At 36.7% G+C, this 21,177-nt stretch overlaps 1 protein-coding gene across 6 annotated transcripts in view; it reads left to right on the top strand.

Moving 5' to 3' along the window:
• Ngly1 (N-glycanase 1) overlaps positions 1-21,177 on the top strand; it is a 66,668-nt gene that overhangs the window by 738 nt on the left and 44,753 nt on the right. For 4 of the 6 annotated variants that reach the window (XM_090322423.1, XM_090322387.1, XM_090322405.1 and 1 more), the window contains exons 2-4: positions 3,923-4,037; positions 7,897-8,127; positions 17,969-18,134. In XM_090322423.1, the coding sequence (XP_090178549.1) occupies positions 3,923-4,037; positions 7,897-8,127; positions 17,969-18,134 (512 nt within the window). Of the gene's footprint in view, positions 1-18; positions 148-3,922; positions 4,038-7,896; positions 8,128-17,968; positions 18,135-21,177 lie in introns of those variants that run through there. The other 2 variants (XM_090322396.1, XM_090322414.1) reach the window with 2 other exon arrangements.

Here is a 21,177-nt window from a genome sequence, read left to right as displayed (position 1 = left end):
GGGAGGTGGAGTGGAAGTTGAAAGGACCTAACGGGGGTTCCCTCTTCCAGCTGGGCCCTCGAGGTGTTAGGTCCTCCCACCTTTCCTCCCTCCCTCCCCACCCCCCCTCGCTAGCTAGGCCCCTGGCTTGCTTGGCTCTTCTAAAGGGTGAGTAGATTGGCAAGAAGTTTAAAAAGAAATCCGAAACTTGAAGGCTATCGAGTGTTTAGAAACAGTTGGAAGGGCTTGTTTTGTTTTTGTTTGTTTATTTTCAATGGAGGGCAGTGATTGTGCCTGGTGTTGTGAGAGATGCCACATGTGTGCTACATAATTGTGATCTGTGTGGAGATCACCTTCCTCCTCTGTGACACCTCGCCTTGCTTTTCTAACCCGGAGAGGTCTTACAGACCTCTCTTCGTAATGCCGCTGGACTCTGGAAGAATTCAAGGCTGGGCCTTCACACCTGTAACGTCACTGTGGAGAATGGAGAAAGCCTTTTAAAAGATGAATTTTTGTGTTCAGTACAGTGGAGCCAAAGTACTAGGATCAGAATTTTATTAAAAAAAAAAAAAAGACAGCTTTACATACAAATAATGGCTTTTGGTCATAACCATCCTTGTGAATGTTTACCGAACTAGAAGAATCTTGGTATGCTTACCGTTTGTGCTACAGTCTTTATGGCCTATGTTTTCGATTTGATACTCAGTTGTTTAATCAAAAAAAGGAAATTAGGAGTTTGGAACATATAACTGAGGTTGATATGAAAACTACCCTTTTTTTTTTTTTTTTTTTTTTTTTTTTTTTGCCAGTCCTGGGCTTGAGCTCAGGGCCTGAGCACTGTCCTTGGATTTTTCTCAAGGCTAGAGCTCTACCACTTGAGCCTCAGCACCACTTCTGGCTTTTTTCTATGGATGTGGTACCGAGGAATCGAACCCGGGTCTTCATGCATGCTAGGCAAGCACTTTAACCACTAGGCCAAACTCGCAGCCCCCTACCCTTTTTTTTTTTACCCCCCCCCCACTTTTTTTTTTTTTTAAATATGCCTGGTCTCTTTCAGGCTTGGGTGTTAAGTACTATCCTTTCTTTTATGTCCATATCCAGTGAATTCCTAACCTCATAATAGAAAAGCTCCAGGTCTCTTCTTGGCTTTTCTCCACAACATTATAGATCTGCTCATTTAATTTACAAGACTTTTTATTGGGGGAGGGAGGTAACTGAAATTGGGCTTCAAAAATTCTAAATAGCTAGAGCCCCACTCCCAGCCCTCATCTAAATTTCAACCCAGAGAAAATCAAGATTATTCTGTCCTTTTACTGTTTTGAGAAATCTAACATCAGAAGTAAGGCACTTTTTAAAGCATATTATCTTGATATATCTTCGTCCTACCTCAGAGTCTGACATGGTATTTTATACTGCTAAAATGAGACATTCATTATCACTTAAAAATAGTAATAAGTGGGGCTGGGAGTTTGGCCTAGTGGTTAAAGTGCTTGCCTAGCATGCAGGAAGGCGCCGGTTCGATTCCTTGGTACCACATACATAGAAAAAAGCCGGAAGTGGTGCTGAGGCTCAAGTGGTAGAGCTCTAGCCTTGAGAAAGTCCAAGGACAGTGCTCAGGCCCTAAGCTCAAGCCCAGGACTGGCAAAAAAACAAAAAATAAATAGTAATGTGATTAATCTCAAGGGGGAAAAGTTGGTTAAATTTTAAATTGCTGGTGACCAGGAGTGTGGCCTAGTGGTAGTTTGCATGAAGCCCTGGGTTTAATTCCTCTGCACCACATACACAGAAAAAAGGGCAGAAGTGGTGACTCAAGTGGTAGAGTGCTAGCCTTGAGAAAGCTCAAGGACAGTGCCCAGACCCTGTCAAACCCCAGGACTGACCAAAAAAAAAAATAAATTTCTGCTTTGGATGATGTTTATTTTATCCCTTATCTAACAATTACAGTCTAATTAAATTGCAGAATGAAGTATGGACTCATTTGCATGCAGAGATGCCACTCCTATATAACGATGAGCTATCCTCAGTAATAATGTGCTTTCTCAAAAATCTATAGTAATTTCACCAGCATTACACATATACACATTTTGTTTTGTTTTTTTAAGGGCAGGTCCCCATTCACTTAAGTATGTATTTGATTTTTCACTAATTTATTTTGCTAACTGCACATAGCTATTGATTATGAACTGCACTGGGTGTGATTAGGAAGAGTGAAGATTAGAAAGTAGTTTCATTAAAAACATAAGTTTGGAAGCAAGACAGGTTTAGAACTCAGCTACATCATAAAAACTAAGAATAATTTGAAAATGTTTAAGCACTTAAAAACTTACTTTACGAGCTAGTTATGAGACCTGACATTTCACACTTTAGACAGTAGAGCTTAGAAAACATGGGACATGATGCAATAAGAGAAAACATATAGCTTACATGCATGATAAAAGGAAGGGGAAAAAAGAGCCTGAAAAATTACTGAAAATTTCAGACACACCTGGAAGTGTACTTTAACCTAAGCATTTCTCAGTCCCATCAAGCTGAGAAGACCATTAGACCAACAGTTACTTGAAAGTAACTGTTGAGTAAGACCCATTCATTACACTAGCATTAAAAAATACATCTTCTCCCTAAAATTTTTCAGAGATGCAAAGAAATTGCTATCATGTAAAAGTATTCCAAGTAACAGGAATAGTTAATGGTAACAGGAAAAGTCAAGCATTAAACAAAAACTTGAGAAAATTCTGTAGAAAAAATTAAGTTAATTGAAGAAGAAAAGCAAAAAGCAAGGTGAATCTTAAGCGATGGCAGGATGAAGAAGGTAGTGATGAATTCGAGGCTAGTGGCCATTCTAAGATGGTGCCCCAAAGTTTAAGATATTTGTGTAGCACCTTCCCAAGGACAAAAACTAGGACCTGATGGGTTTGAGCTTTTTGGCCCTACCACTAAATTTTCCTCCCATCCCCACCCCCTCATTTTAGGCCATAAACTCTGGTCCTAGGTGCTGTCCCTGAGTTTCTTTTGCCAAAATAGTGCTCTACCACTTGAGCCACAGTTCTATTTCAGGCTTTTATATGGTTAATTGGAGATAAGAGTCTGACTTTGCTACCCAGGATGACTTTGAACTGTGATCCTCAAATGTCTACTTCCTGAACAGTTAGAATTATAGGTGTGAGCCACTGGCTTGGACACTGTTCTTGAGCTTTTGTGTTAATGCTTGAGCCACAGCTCCATTTCCAGGTTTGTGTGTGTGTGTGTGTGTGCTTAATTGGAGATGAGCCTCACTGCTTCAGATCTCAGCCTCTTGGGTAGCTAGGATTTCAGGCATGAGCCACTGGCACCCAGCTACAAATCTTAATTATGGTAAAAAGAATTTCATATTTTTCTTATATTGCCATGCTTTCATGCCAGAGATATATTTTGAACTGAAGCAGAACTTAGGGCAAAACCAAATTTCTCTGGGGAAGAAAAGGACTGAAGGTTTACCTAGGTTCACGTTTGTTGGAAGTAAAGCTTTTAGCTTTTATATGGGAAGCTAAATGTGCAAGTCATTCATTTCATAAATATTTATTAACCAAATTTATGCCAGGCACAGATGTAGATGGGAGAGCTCTATCAGAATGAAACACATAAAATCTTCTGCCCCATTTGGAGGCTATATCGATTTTTTTTTCTTTTAAAGAAACCTAAAAGATTCAAAAGTACTAATTGTAACAGTACAAAATTAATATGTCATTTGTTTTTCTTATGGCAGCATTAATACTAGCTTGAAGTTGGAAAATGAGGTTGTACTAAATGTATACTGAAGTAAGAATCTCAAAAATAGATTTTCAGACTGTTTCTGGTTTGTCAGTATTCACATGTACAAATATAGCCAATATAAAATATGAAGAGATTGTAAACCTCTGAAAACTACAGATTGGTACATATAATCTAACTTCTATTTTTCAATCAGAAACCCTAATGATGAAAAATACAGATCAATCCGTATTGGAAACACAACTTTTTCTACTAGACTCTTGCCTGTCAGAGGAGCTGTTGAGTGTTTATTTGAAATGGGTTTTGAAGAGGTAAGTATGCAAGAGTGTTTCTTCCCCCCTCTTTACACATGAAGCATTTATAATGTTGGTAATTTTCTGAATTATATTTTCTATTAAGTGATCACTTTAGAAATATAGAATTGGATTATTTCTTTGTCTCTTTAGTCGTTTAGCAAAAACTTGATTTAGGAGTATATATGAATGTCAATAATAGATTCTGTGTTCAGTAAGAGATGGAAGGAACTGAAGTAAACCCAGAAAAACTGAGTATAGTTGGCACAATAAATGGTTTGCTTCTGTGACAGGAGAGAAGTCTCAGTGTATTTACTTCACAAGAAGTTTATTTTTATTCCATCTTCCAAAATTTTGCAGCAGAGTTTACTTTTATAACACAATGAAAGTATTTATGGTGGTACATGCCTGCAGTCTCAGCTACTTGGGAAGATGAGACCAAGAGGATTATGAAGTAGAGTTCAGCCTGGGCAACAGAGCAAAATCTTGTTTCTGTTTGATGGAGCATTGGAAGAAGTTGAATAAGATTATGGAAGCATAGTTGTCAGTGGTAGTCTTAAGTACTAAATTGACAATTGTAGAAGTTGTTAAAGAGTTGTGTTGAGCTGCTTTAAGTTTCCCTTTCCTGTCTCTGCTTCCCAACCCAGATTCTGTTACAAACCCTGAGAATGTGATAGTGAACTAGGTAATTATAATCCTATCACAGTGCTCACATTATACTGGGTTGCATACTAGATGTAAAAGCAAAGATAAGTTCATAGGAGAAAGATAGTCATGCAATAAAAAGCAACTGCAATAGTAGGCAGCTGGCTAACAGTGAAAGCTCAAGGAAAGCCTCTGGGAAAATAAGGCTGGGACCTACAGAACAAGAAACAACCCAGTGACAACAGACACTCATTTCAAGCAGAAGGATGATGTCAGTAATGAAGTTCTGTTAGGCATGACTCTGACCCAGAGACAAAGACAAGAATTTGTATGGTTTTGAAGACTGTGATAAAGACTTAGACTTTACGTGAGACCCCAAGGCATTGGAAAATTTTAAGAATATTTTCAAAGGTTATTCTGGTATTGTAAGGAGAATGTTCTGGATATTTGGGGGGTTGGGCAAGGAATGGTACCAAGAGACCAGAGGCCTTATTGTAGTAGTCTTAGTAAGAGATGATAGTGGTTCTTTGTTTCTTGAAGATAGTGCTAACCTTTGGAAGAATAGTAGTGCGTCACAGATGGTAGGCAATCAGGAAATATGGGACTAAAATATGATACCAGTGAAGAGGGAGAGAACTATATAGATCCAGAATGTGTGTTTGGAGGGAGGGGTATGTGTATATATGCATATATATCCATTCATACATATTTTAATATATATTAGTGGAATGAACAGATCTTTCTAATGAGTTGTATGGTGAGATGATTGATATATAAAGGGAAGAAAATAATTAGAATTTTCTTAGGGTTTTGGCTTGAGAAACTAAGTGGATAGGAGCACCTTTAAGTTAGATGGAGAAATATTAGTGATAGGTTTCAGAGAAGAAACCACTACCTGTTTTCTGGGGCAGTTATGACTAGTTTGCTGTTAACTGTTAAATACTATTCAAGTAGAGATGTTATTGGTCAAATGAGTCTACAACTCAAAAGGAAAGATCAGGTTGGGGATATAAGTTATGGAGAGAATTTGAAGCCTGTAGGGAGAAAATGACAGCATTGCTGATTTTGTTCAAGGAAATACAGATTTTTGAAACTCCAGTTAGGGAAGTGAGTAACTGACAGGTGGAAACAATGCCAGTTTCTCATTGCTATATCAGATTCAGTGGAATTACATTTGTCTCTCATTCTGCAAATACTTGAGTGCCAGATAGGGTAAGCAACTGCCGACTTATCTTCATACACTCCAGAATTTACCACTTTTCTGAGTTCTGATTTCTCAGGTTACAGAAAACCCCACAGTCTTAGGCAGAGTTGATGGTAAATCAAACTGTTGTCATGTAACAGGCCACTCAGACTTAGAGCAGTAGTTGATTTGCAAATTTTCACAATTTCAGAAAATCTGAACTTTTTATTTTTTCTTTTTGTTTGAAGATTAAACTTTGGACATTATGCTCGTACACGACACAACCCATGCTTTACCTATTTTAGGTTTAGATTAAATTAGATTTTTATGTGTTGGTGCTTGGGCGCTAACCCTGAAGTTTTTAAAAGCTCACTACTAGCACTCTACCACTTGAGCCACAGCTTCATTTCTGGCTTTTTTGGTGGTTAGAGATTGAGTCTCAAGAACTTTCCTGGCCAAAGCTGGCTTTAAACCTTATTCCTCAAATCTTAGCCTCCTGAGTAGCTAGGATTATATTAGCACACAGAACTTTATATTTTGATTGGGTAGAGTGTCAGTTTTTAGTAAGGTGAGTCTTAAACCCTGATCCTCCTACATATCTTTGGGATATTTATTTGTTGGAATGCAGATTTAGTAGCTTTATGCTTAGCCTGGACTTGAACCATGTTCTTTCCAGCTTCTACTTCTTGAGTAAACTAACAGAGTCAAAACTGAATACTACCTAAAAGAAAATTGTCTTCTTCTTTGAGTTAACATACAGACTTAAGACTTTTCCTGAAAAATATGTGTTACAGTCCTGGACAGGACAATTGTTTCTGAATGTGCTTTTTTTATTTTTTGGCAACTCTAGGGCTTGAATTCAGGGCCTGGGCTCTGTTCCTGAGCCTCTCCGTGCTCAAGGCTAGTTGCTCTACCACAACACCACTTCTGGCATTTTCTGATTAGCTTATTGGAGATTAGAGTCTCATGGACTTTCCTGCTCCAGCTGGCTTTGAACCCTGTTCCTGAGATCTCAGCCTCCTGAGAAGCTAGGATTATAGGCATCCTGCTCCAGGTTTTATTTATACTAGACTTTAATGACTCTAGGTCCCTCTCATAGCCCGTTGGCCTTTCTCAGTGCTGAACAGTATGCAATTAAATGTCTGCTTTTGCAAACCAGATGTGTAATATCTTCCTAGGCCTTATCAAAGGTTTAAAGTGATTTCATTTTGTGTTCTTTTTTTATGTTGTATCTATTTTTTTTAACACTTAGTATTTATGAGTTACTCTGTGATGCCTTGATTAATCTATACATTAGGTAATGACCAAATTGGGGGATACTAGGCCTATCACTCACTTTAAGCTTTAATCTCTCTCTTTTTTTTTTTGGTGGGTCATGAGGCTTGAACTTGGCCAGGTGCTGTCCCTGAGCTCTTCAGCTCAAGGCTACCACCCTTCCCCTGGGGCCTGGGCATTGTCCCTGAGCTCTTAAGCTAAGAGCTGCACTCCTATCCTTGAGCCAAGCCCTACTTGTCATTTCCTAGAGGTTAATTGGAGATAAAAGTCTCTGGTCTTTTTGTGCCCAGGGCTGGCTTTGTACCTTGGTCCTCAGATCTCAGCTTCCTGAGTAGCTAGGATTACAGGTGTGAGCCACTGTGCCCAGCTGCTTTAATCATTTCTTTTTGGTACATCATGCAATAATTTTCCTATTTAGAGATACTACTGTGAATTCTTGGAATTAAGTTCACTCTAGTGTACCATAGAACTCATTCCGTGGAACACTAGGACTCATTCCTCCTGATGGTAACGTTATACATACCTTATACTCTTCCCTGTTTTCTGATCTCTGGCAACCGCTCTTCTACATTTCTTTTGCTGTGTGAGCATGCTGGCCATGATGTATGTAAGCATCATAGTTTCTGATATGTTTTACTTGTCCGCTTCTTACATTGTCCATTTCTTACAACTGTTTGTGCAACCTTGTGGGTTTTGATCTGTGGTCTAAGATAGCATCAAGCACAGCAAAACAATTGGGCAAAGCTTAAAACTTCCCAACTTTATAAATTCTAGGGAGAAACACATCTTATCTTTCCTAAAAAAGCTTCAGTGGAGCAGCTGCAGAAAATCCGAGACCTGATTGCCATAGAGAGAAGTAGTAGATTGGATGGGTCAGATAAGAGCTATAAAGTAGAATCATCTCAGCAACCTGCCCCTGGTACAACACAGTCTTCGACTCTTAATGGATCCCAGTATCCAGTTAACCGTCAAGGACAATCGTCACATCCACTGTCTGCTCCAAAGGTAATGTACAAATTAAGCCATTTCTGCAACCATTCATTCTATCCAAGAGCTTTAGAGTATGCGGTGGATTGTCTCTAAATTGTATTGTTTGTTCTTAAAAGTTTAACATCTCCAAATTTCTTTAGCACTTTTTATAGCAAATGTTGGAGAAATACTTGTTGTTTACTTGTTTGTTTATTTTTGTGATAGTGTTTCACTGTGTTACCTAAGCTGGTCTCAAACTCTTAGACTCCTATACCTATCATTTTCCAGCTCAGTCTCCTGAGTGCTAAGATTAGAGGCAGTTCACCTTACATGGCTATTTTATTTACAATTTCAAACTTAAGTTTGGTACTTAAGTCAGTTGCATAAACTAAATGGACTTACAGCATGATTCTTGATGCTAGGTGTAGAATAAAACTGTTTAACTTCCAAAAAAACAAAACAAAAAAACAAATGGACCTAAACCAAACAAAATAATTTAATTTGTAGATTTCTCTACTTCATTGACACTTCATTTTCACCATGGATATTATTAACTTCAGCAGCATAATCACTATCACCATCTTAGTTCAACTTAAAATCAGCTTCTTTAAGTTTAAGGAAAGAAAAAGCCATGAATATACTGCTAATAGATGCTACCAAATAAGTGAGCTTTACATATTAACATACACTTATATATACTTGTGATGTCTTACAAGCATTATTTATAACCTTAAGTGATTCTATTTAATACGAAATTCCTTATTTAGAAAAATTCCTTCTGATAGAAATCTTTATCCAAATATTTCCTGTGGAAAAGTTTTTGTTATACTTGTTGTTGTTGTTGTTGTTATATCTCTATAATACTTTGTCAGTATCAGTTTAAGCTCTTTTGGTAGAACTCCTTGTCCTTGTCCTCCATACAGCAGAGTTTTAGATAGAAATAATTAAATCCACTCTTAATCTTCTCAAGTTAGGTAGCTCCACAGCTTTTCATCTTTTCTCCTTAATAAATAAATGATGGGAGACCTTCCTCTGTCTAGTCCAGTAAGACCTTGGACTTCTCCTTTAAAATAAAGGATAAAAGTAGTCTGCTAGCAAGAGAAGTGATGGAGAGTGTACTACCTTTTTACATAATTCTAATTATGTTGTGATACTTTTAAAAATTCTTTTTGGATGTCAGTAACTCACACCTGTAATTCTAGCTACTTAGAAAACTGAGATCCAAGAATAGTGATTTGATCCCATTTCAGGCAGTAAAGCTCACTAGATTCCACATACAACAAATAACAAGCAAAAAGAGCAAAAAGCAGGCCTGAAAGCACAACTCAACTGGTACAGCCCAACCTAGCAAGCAGACTGAGCAAGCATGATGCCTTGGGTTCAATACACTGCTGTCACAGTTTAAAGTACACTAAGTAATCAGTTTTACCAAAAACACTTCATTTTGTAAAAAGCTCTCTCCTTAACTAAACAGTATTATGTTGTTGCTTTGACTATGACTTCATATAATTCACATTATTTCAGTCTTCTTTAAGCTCCTTTCTTTTTTGATTCAATTGTACATTGAGATCTTTAAGGCCTCATCAGTATTACCAGTCTGCACTCTATGAAACACATCATTATATTGACAAAACAAATTTTACACTTTAGAAGAAAATATGTATGCTATTAGAAGGCTAGTTTATCAACTCTTGACTTCTTCTTGACAAAAAGCATCATTTTTCTAGATTGAGAATATAGTTCAATGACAGAGTGCTTGTTTAGTGTACCCCAGGCCTCCAGGTTCAATCCCCAGCACCTCGCCAAAAAATAAAATACGGATCTTTTACTATGTTCCTTAAAGGAGTTGAGAAAAAAAATGAGTCTTTTATGACTATCCATACATTTTTAGAATACACATATTTATTTTAAAATTGCACTGATTATTTCTAAGGCCGGATCTTGCTTTGTTCATGGGCTAGTCTGGGCTTTAATCATCCTATCTGTGCTTCCCCATGGCACTGACAATGACAAGCATGTATAACTACACCTGGCCATTGCATGCACCAAGCCTAGCCATTGGTTGAGATGGAGTCTTGTCAACTTTTATTCCCCACCTGGCCTCAAATCTCACTTCCTCTTTATCCCCTCAAACCCAATTTCCAGCCATCAAGCAGCTAGGTTCATAAGCTTGAGCCACCATGCCTCGCCATATTTAAGAAGTTTTTTTCTTTAATCTTCTAATCACCAGTATTTCCCATCTTCTATAACTTCACAGTTATTCTCCCCTGGCCTTCCCCATTTGAATTGGGATACTAATTGAGAATTAATAATGGACCAAAGTTAGGGACAAGAGAGAAATTAAAAACATTTTATCCTGTGTATAAATAAATAAAATTTGGCAAACGTTATAACTATTTCAATTCCTTGGTTACAACTAGAGCAACTATATTTTGAAATAGGTCAATATGATAGTGACAGTGAAGTTTGCCACTAAGCTTTAAGAGGAAAATATTGGAAGGTATTTGTAGTCAGTAAATAGAGGTGTTAGGATTTTTGCTGCTTTTCTTGGACAGATTATATAAGTAGAATATGTAATATGTAATATGTAATCTTTAGCTTCTGGCTAAAATACATTTTGCAATGAATTTGAAGTCCATTGGAATCTGGAGATATGTACTTATATAAGTATATAAGTGTTTGTTTGTTTTTCTGCTGTGTAGTGTTCATTTTATCTAATTATCAATTGGTGGACATTTGGGTTTTTGCCCTGGCAGCTTTTAATAGTGATTCTGTAAACATTCACATATATATCTGGTCAGGCACCTGTAATCCTAGCTACTCAGGCGATTGAGATCTCAGGATTGGGATTCAAACCCAGCCCAGACAGGAAAAAGTGATAGAGTGCTAACCTTGAGCAAAAGAGCTCAGCAACAGGATCAGGCCCTGAGTTCAAACCCCATGACCAACACCAAGAAAAGAAAAATCACATGTACATCTCTGGTTTTTGTTTAGTTTTGATGATACTGGAGTTTGAATTTAGGGTCTCATTCTTGGTAGACCACTTTAAAATCATTTCCACAGTGGTTTTAAGATTTTTTTTCACATTCATTATGCAGGAGATTTTATTGTTACAGTCTCTACTATATTCCAATCAACTCCACCCCCTCTTTTGCACTGCGTGCCCCACCAGAGTCTTTGGTTATCTTTTACTTCAGCTGTTTTTCCTGTAGGATTTTGCATTTTGGGCTGAGGCAGCTTTGCTACACTATTCTCCTATTTTCATCTCCTGCGTAGCTGGAATGGCAGGCATATATGACCATACCTAACTAACTGCTTGGAATAGGGTCTTGATAACAGTTTTCCTGGGCTGACCTTTAACTTTAGATCTCCACCCCTGGTAAGCTAGAATTACAGATATGAGCCACTGGGCCTGACTTCACAAACATATCTTTATATAGACATCTTTGTTTCTTTTGGGCAAATTTCTAGAATTAGAGCCATTGAAAGTATGGTTAAGTTTACGCTTAATATGCTAAGAATTTGTTAAGCTGTTTTCCAAATTTGCTGTACCATTTTACATTCTTTAAAAAAAAATAAGACTATTGTTTCTATTTTCTGGCATGCATTCTGCATGGTCAGAGGTATAGAGCTTGTGCTTTTATGTTCCTCCTGTAAGAATATCCTCCTTTGACCTTACTGTGTGTGAATCCCTAAAGGTCTGTATAATTTATCATGTCCTAATATGGTTTACATTTTATTAGCAATATATGAATGTTCTAATTGTTCACTATATTCACCAGCAATTTTTTTATAGTTTTTGTTTTAGTGGCTAAATGGTATTTCATTTTGATTTTTAATTTGCATTTTCCTAATGAGACTTCTGATTTTTAAATTTGCTAGCTTTACATATGGTTTAATATTTCTAATAAAAATGATTTCCTGATAACTCTTCATATTCTTTATACCCTTTACCTTTCAAAAACAGATTTGAAGTTTCAATTTTTCAGGCAGAGTTGTATATGACTGTTGTATATGGGACACAGGAGATCAGAATAGCATTGAAGCACAGTCTAGGCAGAAAATTAGCAAGACCCTATGTCAACAAATAATCTTGACATGGTACAATATCTATAATCCCACCTATTTCAGAAGCATAGGTAGAAGGATCAATATGCATATATATATATACATACATACATACATACATACATACATACATACATACATACATATTTCAAAAGTTTGAGAGCTATAAATAAAACATTTTAATCACACTTTCTGCTAGTGAGATTATGGGTGATTTTATATTATTTATACCATTCAGTGTCTCATTTTGCAACAAATAGTTTATAGTTTTTTTGAGGGAGTAAATGCCAAGTTGATTATTAAATAATTTCTTCCCCCCAAAAGACCTTCATATATCACCTGACAAAAGACAAATAATAAATAAATAACATCTTGATACTTAGAAGCGTGCTGTAAATTGACAAGCCGTAGGAGTATTAATAGAGGTTAATAGAGGTCTAGGAGGGTTGGGAGCCTTTACTATTGCTAATCCAGCTTCCACCAATTAGATCTCATGATTTGAGCGATTTTTTCCCTTAAAGAGTCTTAAATATATCACGCAACAGAAATAATTGGAAGTATGATTAGTGAAGAAAAAAATCTTTGATCTAAAACAGATTTCCCATTTTAAACTTCCAATTTGTACCCCCAAATAACTTCTCTGTCAAGCAATTAACTGCTGCCTTGTGTAGCTTTAGTACATGGTCACCCAGCTGCTGTAATCTCCTGGCAATCAGCAGCCTTCTATTTTCCTGACTTAGTTTTTTCAGAGTTGTGCCAGTGAATATATAAAGCAAGAAAACAAACTTCATTGTTCAAGATCATTTGAATGCCAGTAAAACTACAGTGAATCATTTCTGGATTGAAAAGGATTGAATTGAAAATAAAAGTATACAGTGAGTCATTTCTGAATTGAAAATAAAAGTATTCTGGATAGGTTCTCTTTTTTTCTTTTTTTTTTTTTAATTTTATTTATTTATTTTTTCTTTTTTTTTTTGCCAGTCCTGAACTCAGGGCCTGGGCTCTGTGTCCTTGGGCTTTCTCAAAGCTAAAGCTCTACCACTTGAGCCATAGCACCATTTCTGGCTTTTTTCTATGTATGTGATACTGAGGAATTGAACCCAGGTCTTTGTGCATGCTAGGCAAGCACTCTTCCACTGGGCTAAACTCCCGTCCCTGAATAAGTTCTTACTAATTTAGTAAATTCAAATCTGTATTTAACTTGAGTTTCTCACTTTTAAGAATTCTTTTCAATTTTTTTCTGTTTTTGTTTGTTTTCTATTCTACTAAAGGAATATATTCTTCGTTTCAAACTCCCTAAATCAGATTTCTTCTTTTAGCTGTGAAATTCATTCATGTTGTGTTAACTGAGAAAATGTGCACTTAAACGGGGCTAGTTTCCCTTCTGTCCTTATCTGCCTGCCTCTCTGTGTACTGTGGGATCTCACAAGCAGCCCCCCTCCTTTCTTCCTGGGAGGTCTTCCCAGTTACATTTATAACTTAGGCTGGTCTTTATTTACAGTTGTTACATTTGTCCCACAGCTTGAATTCTGAACATGATCCCAAACTGGCCAAATCAGCATGGAAAATGGTTGAACTTGGGAACCAGCAAATTATTTCCTATAAGCTCTCCTATTTTAGATACACTACTCTTCCCAATACACATCATTGTGTCATTATTTCTTATATATTTTTCTAATTGGTCTTTACACTTTACTTATAGGCCCCATTAATAAAAATTGTTGAGCATATACTCTGAGTATATTTTTGTTTATTCATAAGACAATGTTCAGCTGTGGTAATATACTGTGTACAGTGTAAGATAATATAAGGAGAAACTCAAGAGAAATAATACCTGCTATAGAAAATTTACTAAGATGCTGTCATTTGTTTTACTGAAACTGTAGACATGTATGTCTTAAGTAGTGTTGGTAATTTTAAAGTTGGAGGCTTTACAGTAGATCATTTCAGTAGATCAAGAAAAGAAAGATCTAGTTTTTCTCAGCACAGTTTTATCCTCAACTTCTACCTTTCCATTTCCCCTAGTTCTGTATGTGCCAAATACCCTGATTTTCTGATCCTTCAAAATATACTAAGTGTATTTTCTGTATACACTAACATCCTTCATGCCATTCCTTCATATTTTATCAAAAATGTCACTTTATTCTTGATGAGGACCCCAATTGTGAAGACATTTTATCCTTCATATTTGCTTTGAAATTCTTAGCACACCTCTGAGTAAATTATTTAGGTTACCTTTATATCCCCAGTATCTGGAAATTAAAGATCTGTAAATATTTAAATATATTCACATTGTTCTGTTTGTACATACCCATAGACTGTTTTGCCAGTGAGAGTAATGTTCTTGTGTGTTTTGTCTTTGGTTTTTATTTTTGATTTTTTGCCAGTCCTGGGCTTGAGCTCAGGGCCTGAGCACTGTCCTTGGGTTTTCTCAAGGCTAGAGCTCTACCACTTGAGCCTCAGCACCACTTCCGGCCTTTTTCTATATGTGGTACCGAGGAATCGAACCCAGGTCTTCATGCATGCTAGGCAAGCACTTTAGCCATTAGGCCAAACTCCTGGCCCTTCTTGTGTGTTTTGTTATCCAGTATATTTCCAATATCTTAATACATTGACCAGGACAAATATGTAATGTATCACTATGATAATTCTGTCATCCAATGGCATTTCTCATTAGAGCGTGAAGTGATTATTTATTGTACATCTTTTCCAATGCTTAGTAACAGTGCCTGGCAGTCCATATTTGATAAAAATCAAACTGTCGCTCTCTTTAGTAGGTACATCTAGATCCACATTTAACTATAATTGCTAAAAAGTTTGTAATTTGTTTCTGAACCTTACTTTGTATTGCAGATTCTCTTGCTTGTTTTTTTTTCTTCTCTGTTTTAATTGACCAGGGTGTTTTGTTTATTTTTTTAATGCCCTGCTAATTCTACTTTGTTTGGTTTTCTAGTGATTAGCCTGAAAGTCCTATGTGTTTGTAGCAACATTTTACAAGACAGAAACCTCTTTTCTGATTTCTTCCTTTGTCACATTAAATATGAAAAAATTAAGATTTTGTTTTTCAGTTATGATTGTTTCTCACCAGCTAAAACTTGAGTTTTGTGCAGGGCATGTCAGTACAGGCCTTAATCCCAGCATGGAGAAATTAGATGCAGAAGGTTTGCAAGTTTCAAGGCCAACCTCACCTTTACCAGGCCAGTATAAACTATATAGTAACACTCTGTTTTAAAAAGGCCTAGCCTGGGGCCGGGAGTTTGGCCTAGTGGTTAAAGTGCTTGCCTAGCATGCATGAAGACCCGGGTTCAATTCCTTGGTACCACATACATAAAAAAAAGCTGGAAGTGGTGCTGAGGCTCAAAGGGTAGAGCTCTAGCCTTGAGAAAGTCCGAGGACAGTGCTCAGGCCCTGAGCTCAAGCTCAGGACTGGCAAAAAGTAAATAAATAAAAATAAAAAATAAAAAGGCCTAGCCTGCCAGGTGCTGGTGGTTCACACCTGTAATCTTGTAATCTCAGTGGACTGAGATCTGAGGATCTCAGTTTAAGCTAGCCCAGTTATAAGACATAAAGTCTATAAGACACTTATAGCCAATTAACTAATGACAATAACAACAAAAACCTTGAAGTGGAGCTGTGTATCAAGGTGTACAGCATTACCCTTAAACAAGTAAGCTTAGGGACAGCACTCAGGCCCTGAGTTCAAGGCCAGGAATGACACCAAAAATTAAGTAAAATAAAGGCCTGGCCTCATGCCACTGGCTCACACCTATAATTCAAGCTACTTGAAAATTGAGACTGGGAGAATTGTAGTTCATAGCTTATCAAGACTATCTTATTTTAAAGCTTTATAGTTTATAGCTTATCAAGACTATCTTATTTTAAAGCTTTATTTATATTGGTGGCACTACAGGTGAAACTATAATTTGGAGGATAAATTAATAATTCTTGTAGATAATATTTGGGGATGATTACTTTCTATGGAATTTTATATCAAAAAATGTATCTTTCCTTTCTACATTTAGTTTGGCTGAATACGAGTTGTATGTAAATCATCATTTTCCCTCTGAATTTCAAGAATTTTTCTTTATTGTTTCCAGTGATGTCAGACATCAGATTGTCTTTTATCTTGCTGCTTAAGCAAGTCTGGGATTTTGTTTTCAACCTTACTGATATGAAATATTAGTATTCCTAGTTTTTGTTTTCTTTTGTAATTATACTGGCTGTGTAGCTTATGAAATACACGTCTGTTATTTCTTTGAAAAATTATTTTCTTCCATTGTTCCTTCTCTTTGTATAGTTCCTGTTGCCAAGATTTGGAAACTTCACATTTTCTTCCTGTTCTTTTTATGCCTTTACTCTTAGAAAAAATTCCTTATTTTGGTCTTCTATTGATCACTTTTTGCCATGTTTATTATACTCTGAAACCATTTGTATGTTCTTTTCTACTTGAGTGTTTATTTCCACAATCTGTAGTTGAGTCTTTCAGCACAGATGTTCCCCAACATAATACAGAGAACTTAATGGTAGTTCAGCTTAAGTACTTTTCAGTTTTATGCTGGTGTAAAGGGAACACAATATACCTTTGGTAGAAGTTGTATTTAAAATTTGAATTTTGATCTTGTCACAGACCAGTTATATGCAAATGGCACAACCACAGCTTCCAGCCAGCCTTCCTCTCAAGAGGGTCCACAGAGAACTGCTGGCTAAGCTGTGATGGTCAGTAGGTTAAATGTATTAAATGTGTTCCCAATTATGATAGGTTTCTGAGGACATAATCCCTTTCTGAAGTTCAGTACACTGCACTCTGAGCTTCTGAAGATAACATTCTTTCAGTGTTCTTTGTGAGTTTTCATTCTAATGAGTCTTCTCAGCAATGTGTTTTTATAGATCCCTTTGTCAGCTTTTGGGGGAACACTACATTTGCTCCCAGCAACCTTGGAAAGGGCAGGACAGGCTACATGGGTGGAATATTTGAAAGGCCTCCATTGTGGACTTAGGTACTGATTTTTTTTCAGGGATTCTAGCCATGGAGGGTCGTTGTTCAGAAGCAGGCTTTATGGCTCATTTCCCTTGGGATGATTTCAGAAACCTTTTTATGTTTTTTCATCTCCCTTTTGTAGGAGTTGTTGAAATTTTTGTATCTTAAAACTATACCTCCTTTATAATTCTGTATACCACCAAGATTTGAAGTAGAAAAAGCAGTAAGGTGCATTGCTTTAAGTATTATCTTGATCAAAGTTTAGGGTCGATAATTCTCTGTTTAAACTAATGTCTACTGAGGGAAAAATAGATCTATCTTTGGCATTGACATGTCTGTCTGTCCTAATATTAATTTTAAGTTGGGAGATAAGTGTATCTATCAAATCTATATATTCCCTTTTATCTAGGAACCCTGTTTTTTTTTTCTTTTTGAAGCATATCTGGTCTTTTTTCTTTCTATTTCTTTATTGTTACTATTATGGTGTTGTACAGAGGTTACACATATCTGAAGTCTTAAAGCAAAAATGAAGTTATCCATATCTACTTGAGCTGAGGTCTTTTCTTCCTCCTCCTCTTCCTTCTCCTCCCTCCCTCCTCCTCCTCCTCCTCCTCCTCTTCTTCTTCTTCTTCTTTCTTCTTTCTTCTTCTTCTTTTTTTTTTTTTTGCCAGTCCTGGAGCATGAACTCAAGGCATAAGAACTGTCCTTGGGCTTTTTCCTCAAGACTAGCAAAACTTTAGTTTTCTGGTGGTTAATTGGCCCTGTTTTCTTTTAACTACATGTTATTTTTGTAGCAAATAGTGAAAAACTAACTTCAGTTTTTTCTATTAGGTTATTGCTGATTCAGCCATTCTAAAAGTTCTGCAGTCTAATATTCAGCATGTACTGCTCTATGAAGATCCAGTTCTCCAGGAAAAAGCATTGGCTTGTATTCCAGTCAAAGAACTAAAAAGAAAATCACAAGAAAAGCTATCCAGAGCTAGAAAATTAGACAAAGGTAATAGCTTTCCATGTACCATTTATAAATAAACAAATATGAAAATAGTGCTTTTTACTGTGCATATTGCAAATCATTTATACACGTATTGATTTTTATAAAGTATATCAGACACTTGGCTTTTTACAAAAATGGCATATTGTAATAAAATATAACAGGAAAATTACCATCCTAGCCATTTTAAGTGTACAGTGTAGTGCATTCTTAATGTTATATAACCCTTACACTATACAGTTCTACAATTCCTTGTCTTCTAAAATTGAAACTCTGTGCCCACTCAACAACTGCTCTCTATGCCATCCTCTACTGGCACTCGACATTCTTTCTGTGTCTGACTTTTCTTACTGCAAATATGGGTGCTGTTTTACTCTTAGTGTGATTTCCCATTGTACCAGATTGTAGAATAATAATCTGTTATATATTTAGACCATAGTTTGCTTTTATGGTCATCTGTTGAGGGATACTTAGGTTGCTTTCATGTTTTAGCTATGGAGAATAATTGGGGTATGGACATAGATGCAACAGCTGGACATAGTAATGCACTCCTTTAATGCCCCTTACTCCATAGGTGAAGATTGGAAAGATTTTAATTAAGAGCCAACCTAAGTGGCAGGAGCCACTGGCGTCCGCTGTGTTTTTAAAATTTTGAAACATATCTAATAAAAATACAAGAATAAAGTATAAATGACATGTAGAAGAACTGTGTGGCCTAAAAATGTCATCAAGTAAGCAAATCTAGAATCAGTGGCTCACAATTGTAATACTAGTTACTCAGGAGGTTGAGATCTGAGGATCACGGTTCAAAGTCATCCCAGGCAGGAAAGTCCATGAGACTCTATTTCCAAGTAACTGTCAAAAACCTAGAAGTGGAGCTGTGGCTCAAGTATTAGAGCACTAGCTTTGTACATAAAATCTCAGGAACAGTTCCAGGCTCTGAGTTCAAGCTCCAGGACTAACACAAAATAAGTTACTAAATAAATAAGCAAAATATATATCATGGGTTCATTAAATACATATGTTTTGAGATAATTACTTTGTGTTCATTAAATACATATGTTTATGAGATAATTACTTTAACATATTAACATATTACCATAAATATATAGGAATACTTTTTTTTTTTTTTTGCCAGTCCTGGGCTTCAGCTCAGGGCCTGAGCACTGTCCTTGGACTTTCTCAAGGCTAGTGCTCTACCTCTTGAGCCTCAGCACCACTTCTGGCTTTTTTTTCTATGGATGTGGTACCGAGGAATCAAACCTGGGTCTTCATGCATGCTAAGGCAAGCACTCAACCACTAGGCCAAACTCCCGGCCGGAATACATTTTTTAAAGTTAAAAAAGTCAGAACTTCAGCACACAAACATAAAGCCATACCTGACTCCATTCAGTTAAGAGAAATGTAAGCCTACATCAGTATAATGGTATACTATTAAATTATTACTGCCTAAAATCTACTGTAGACCATTCATTCTTAAAGCCACATCCACAACTACTGGCCTTAATGCAGATGAGCCCAGCTCTCCTGTAAACATGCATAAACATAAAAGTGTAATATAAAATTATAGCTTCCTAAAATCTAGAATATGCTCCATCATTTTTCACATTTTGATATTTTTTAAGATAAAGTCTCTCCCTCATCCCCTCCTTTTTTGCCACTCCTGGGGCTTGAACTAAGGGCTTGGGCACTGTCTCTAAGCTTCTTTTGCTCAAAGCTAGTGCAATACCACTTGAACCACAGGGCCACTTTGGATTTTTCTATTTATGTAGTACTGAGGATTCAAATCTAGGGCTTCATGCATGCTAGGTAAGCATTCTACCACTAAGACACATTCCCAGCCCAGTATGTTGCATCATTTAAGCCAAATTCAACAACTTCTGGTCTTACTGCAGACAAACTCAATCCTTTTGTGCACAGAGAAGCAAAGAAGGTACTGACACTGAGAGTACAGGACAGAATGGAACAGTAAGACAATACATGTATTGAGCTATAGACCAGACCACAATTCTATAGGGCTCTCCTTGCCAAAGACAGCTTAGAGAAGGTGGCATTAAAGATGATGAGGGAACAAAAGTTGAAGAAATGAGACTATCAGCAGACACCTCAGTGATGGTATTGCTGCATCTTTAGTTATCTACCCAGTACTCAACAAATGCCAAACCACAACATGACCAAGACAACTGGGGCTAAGTCTATTGAGCGTGAGTAAATGTCAGTTTACCATCTCTCCAATCTTCTAGTCATCATCTAACAGTAAGAAATGAGCAAAGCAACAAATCAAGAAAAGGTTGGAGCTGAAGATCTAGAATGCTTGAATTTTTTTTAATTCATGCACCAGATAACTAGAGCTATCTGCATTATATCAGCATCATGGAGATTTTTATTTTACTTAAAGACATCTTTTATGATATTGTGCATGCGTGTGTGTATGTGTGTGTGAAAGAGAGGGGGGAGGGAGGGATGGAGGGAAGGAGAGGGAGAGAGAGAATGAGAATGTGTGTTTGTGTGTGTGTGTGTGTGTGTGTGTGTGTTTTTCAGCCAGCTTTTTCTCTGTATCCATTTAAAAGTTTTATAGTTTTCTGTTTAGTCAAGTTTAGATTCTTAAGAACTTCAATTTTAATCTGTAATGTAAGTTTAGAATCTTGAATTTCTTTAAGTCAGTGGACTGCAAGTGAAAGATGTTAATGATTTAAAATATGTAGTACAGATTTTCTACTTATTGGAAATAGGTGTTTCCAAGTTGACATATGGGTCATTTGTTTCAACCTAGTTCACAAACTGCTTGCAGTTCTTTCTTGAACCTTATTTTAGAAAACTTTTTATATTTTTTTTATTTTATTTTTTTATTGTCAGGGTAATGTGTTACAGTCACATTCTTCTTACATATTGATACCCCTTCTCATGTTTTTGTCCCATCTCCTCCCAATCATCTTGTGAAAAACATTTTTTTTTGAGTGGTCGTGGGGCTTGAACTCTGGGCCTGGGTGCTGTCCCTGATCTCTTCAGCTCAAGGCTACCACCTTACCCCTTGAGCCAGTTTTGTAGT

The sequence above is a fragment of the Megascapheus bottae genome, chromosome 2 (assembly GCF_031878675.1).
Source record: "Megascapheus bottae isolate mThoBot1 chromosome 2, mThoBot2.hap1, whole genome shotgun sequence".
NCBI classification, from domain to species: domain Eukaryota; kingdom Metazoa; phylum Chordata; class Mammalia; order Rodentia; family Geomyidae; genus Megascapheus; species Megascapheus bottae.
Note: the sequence above shows the minus strand (reverse complement) of the source record. Positions and strands in the feature narration are given on the sequence as shown.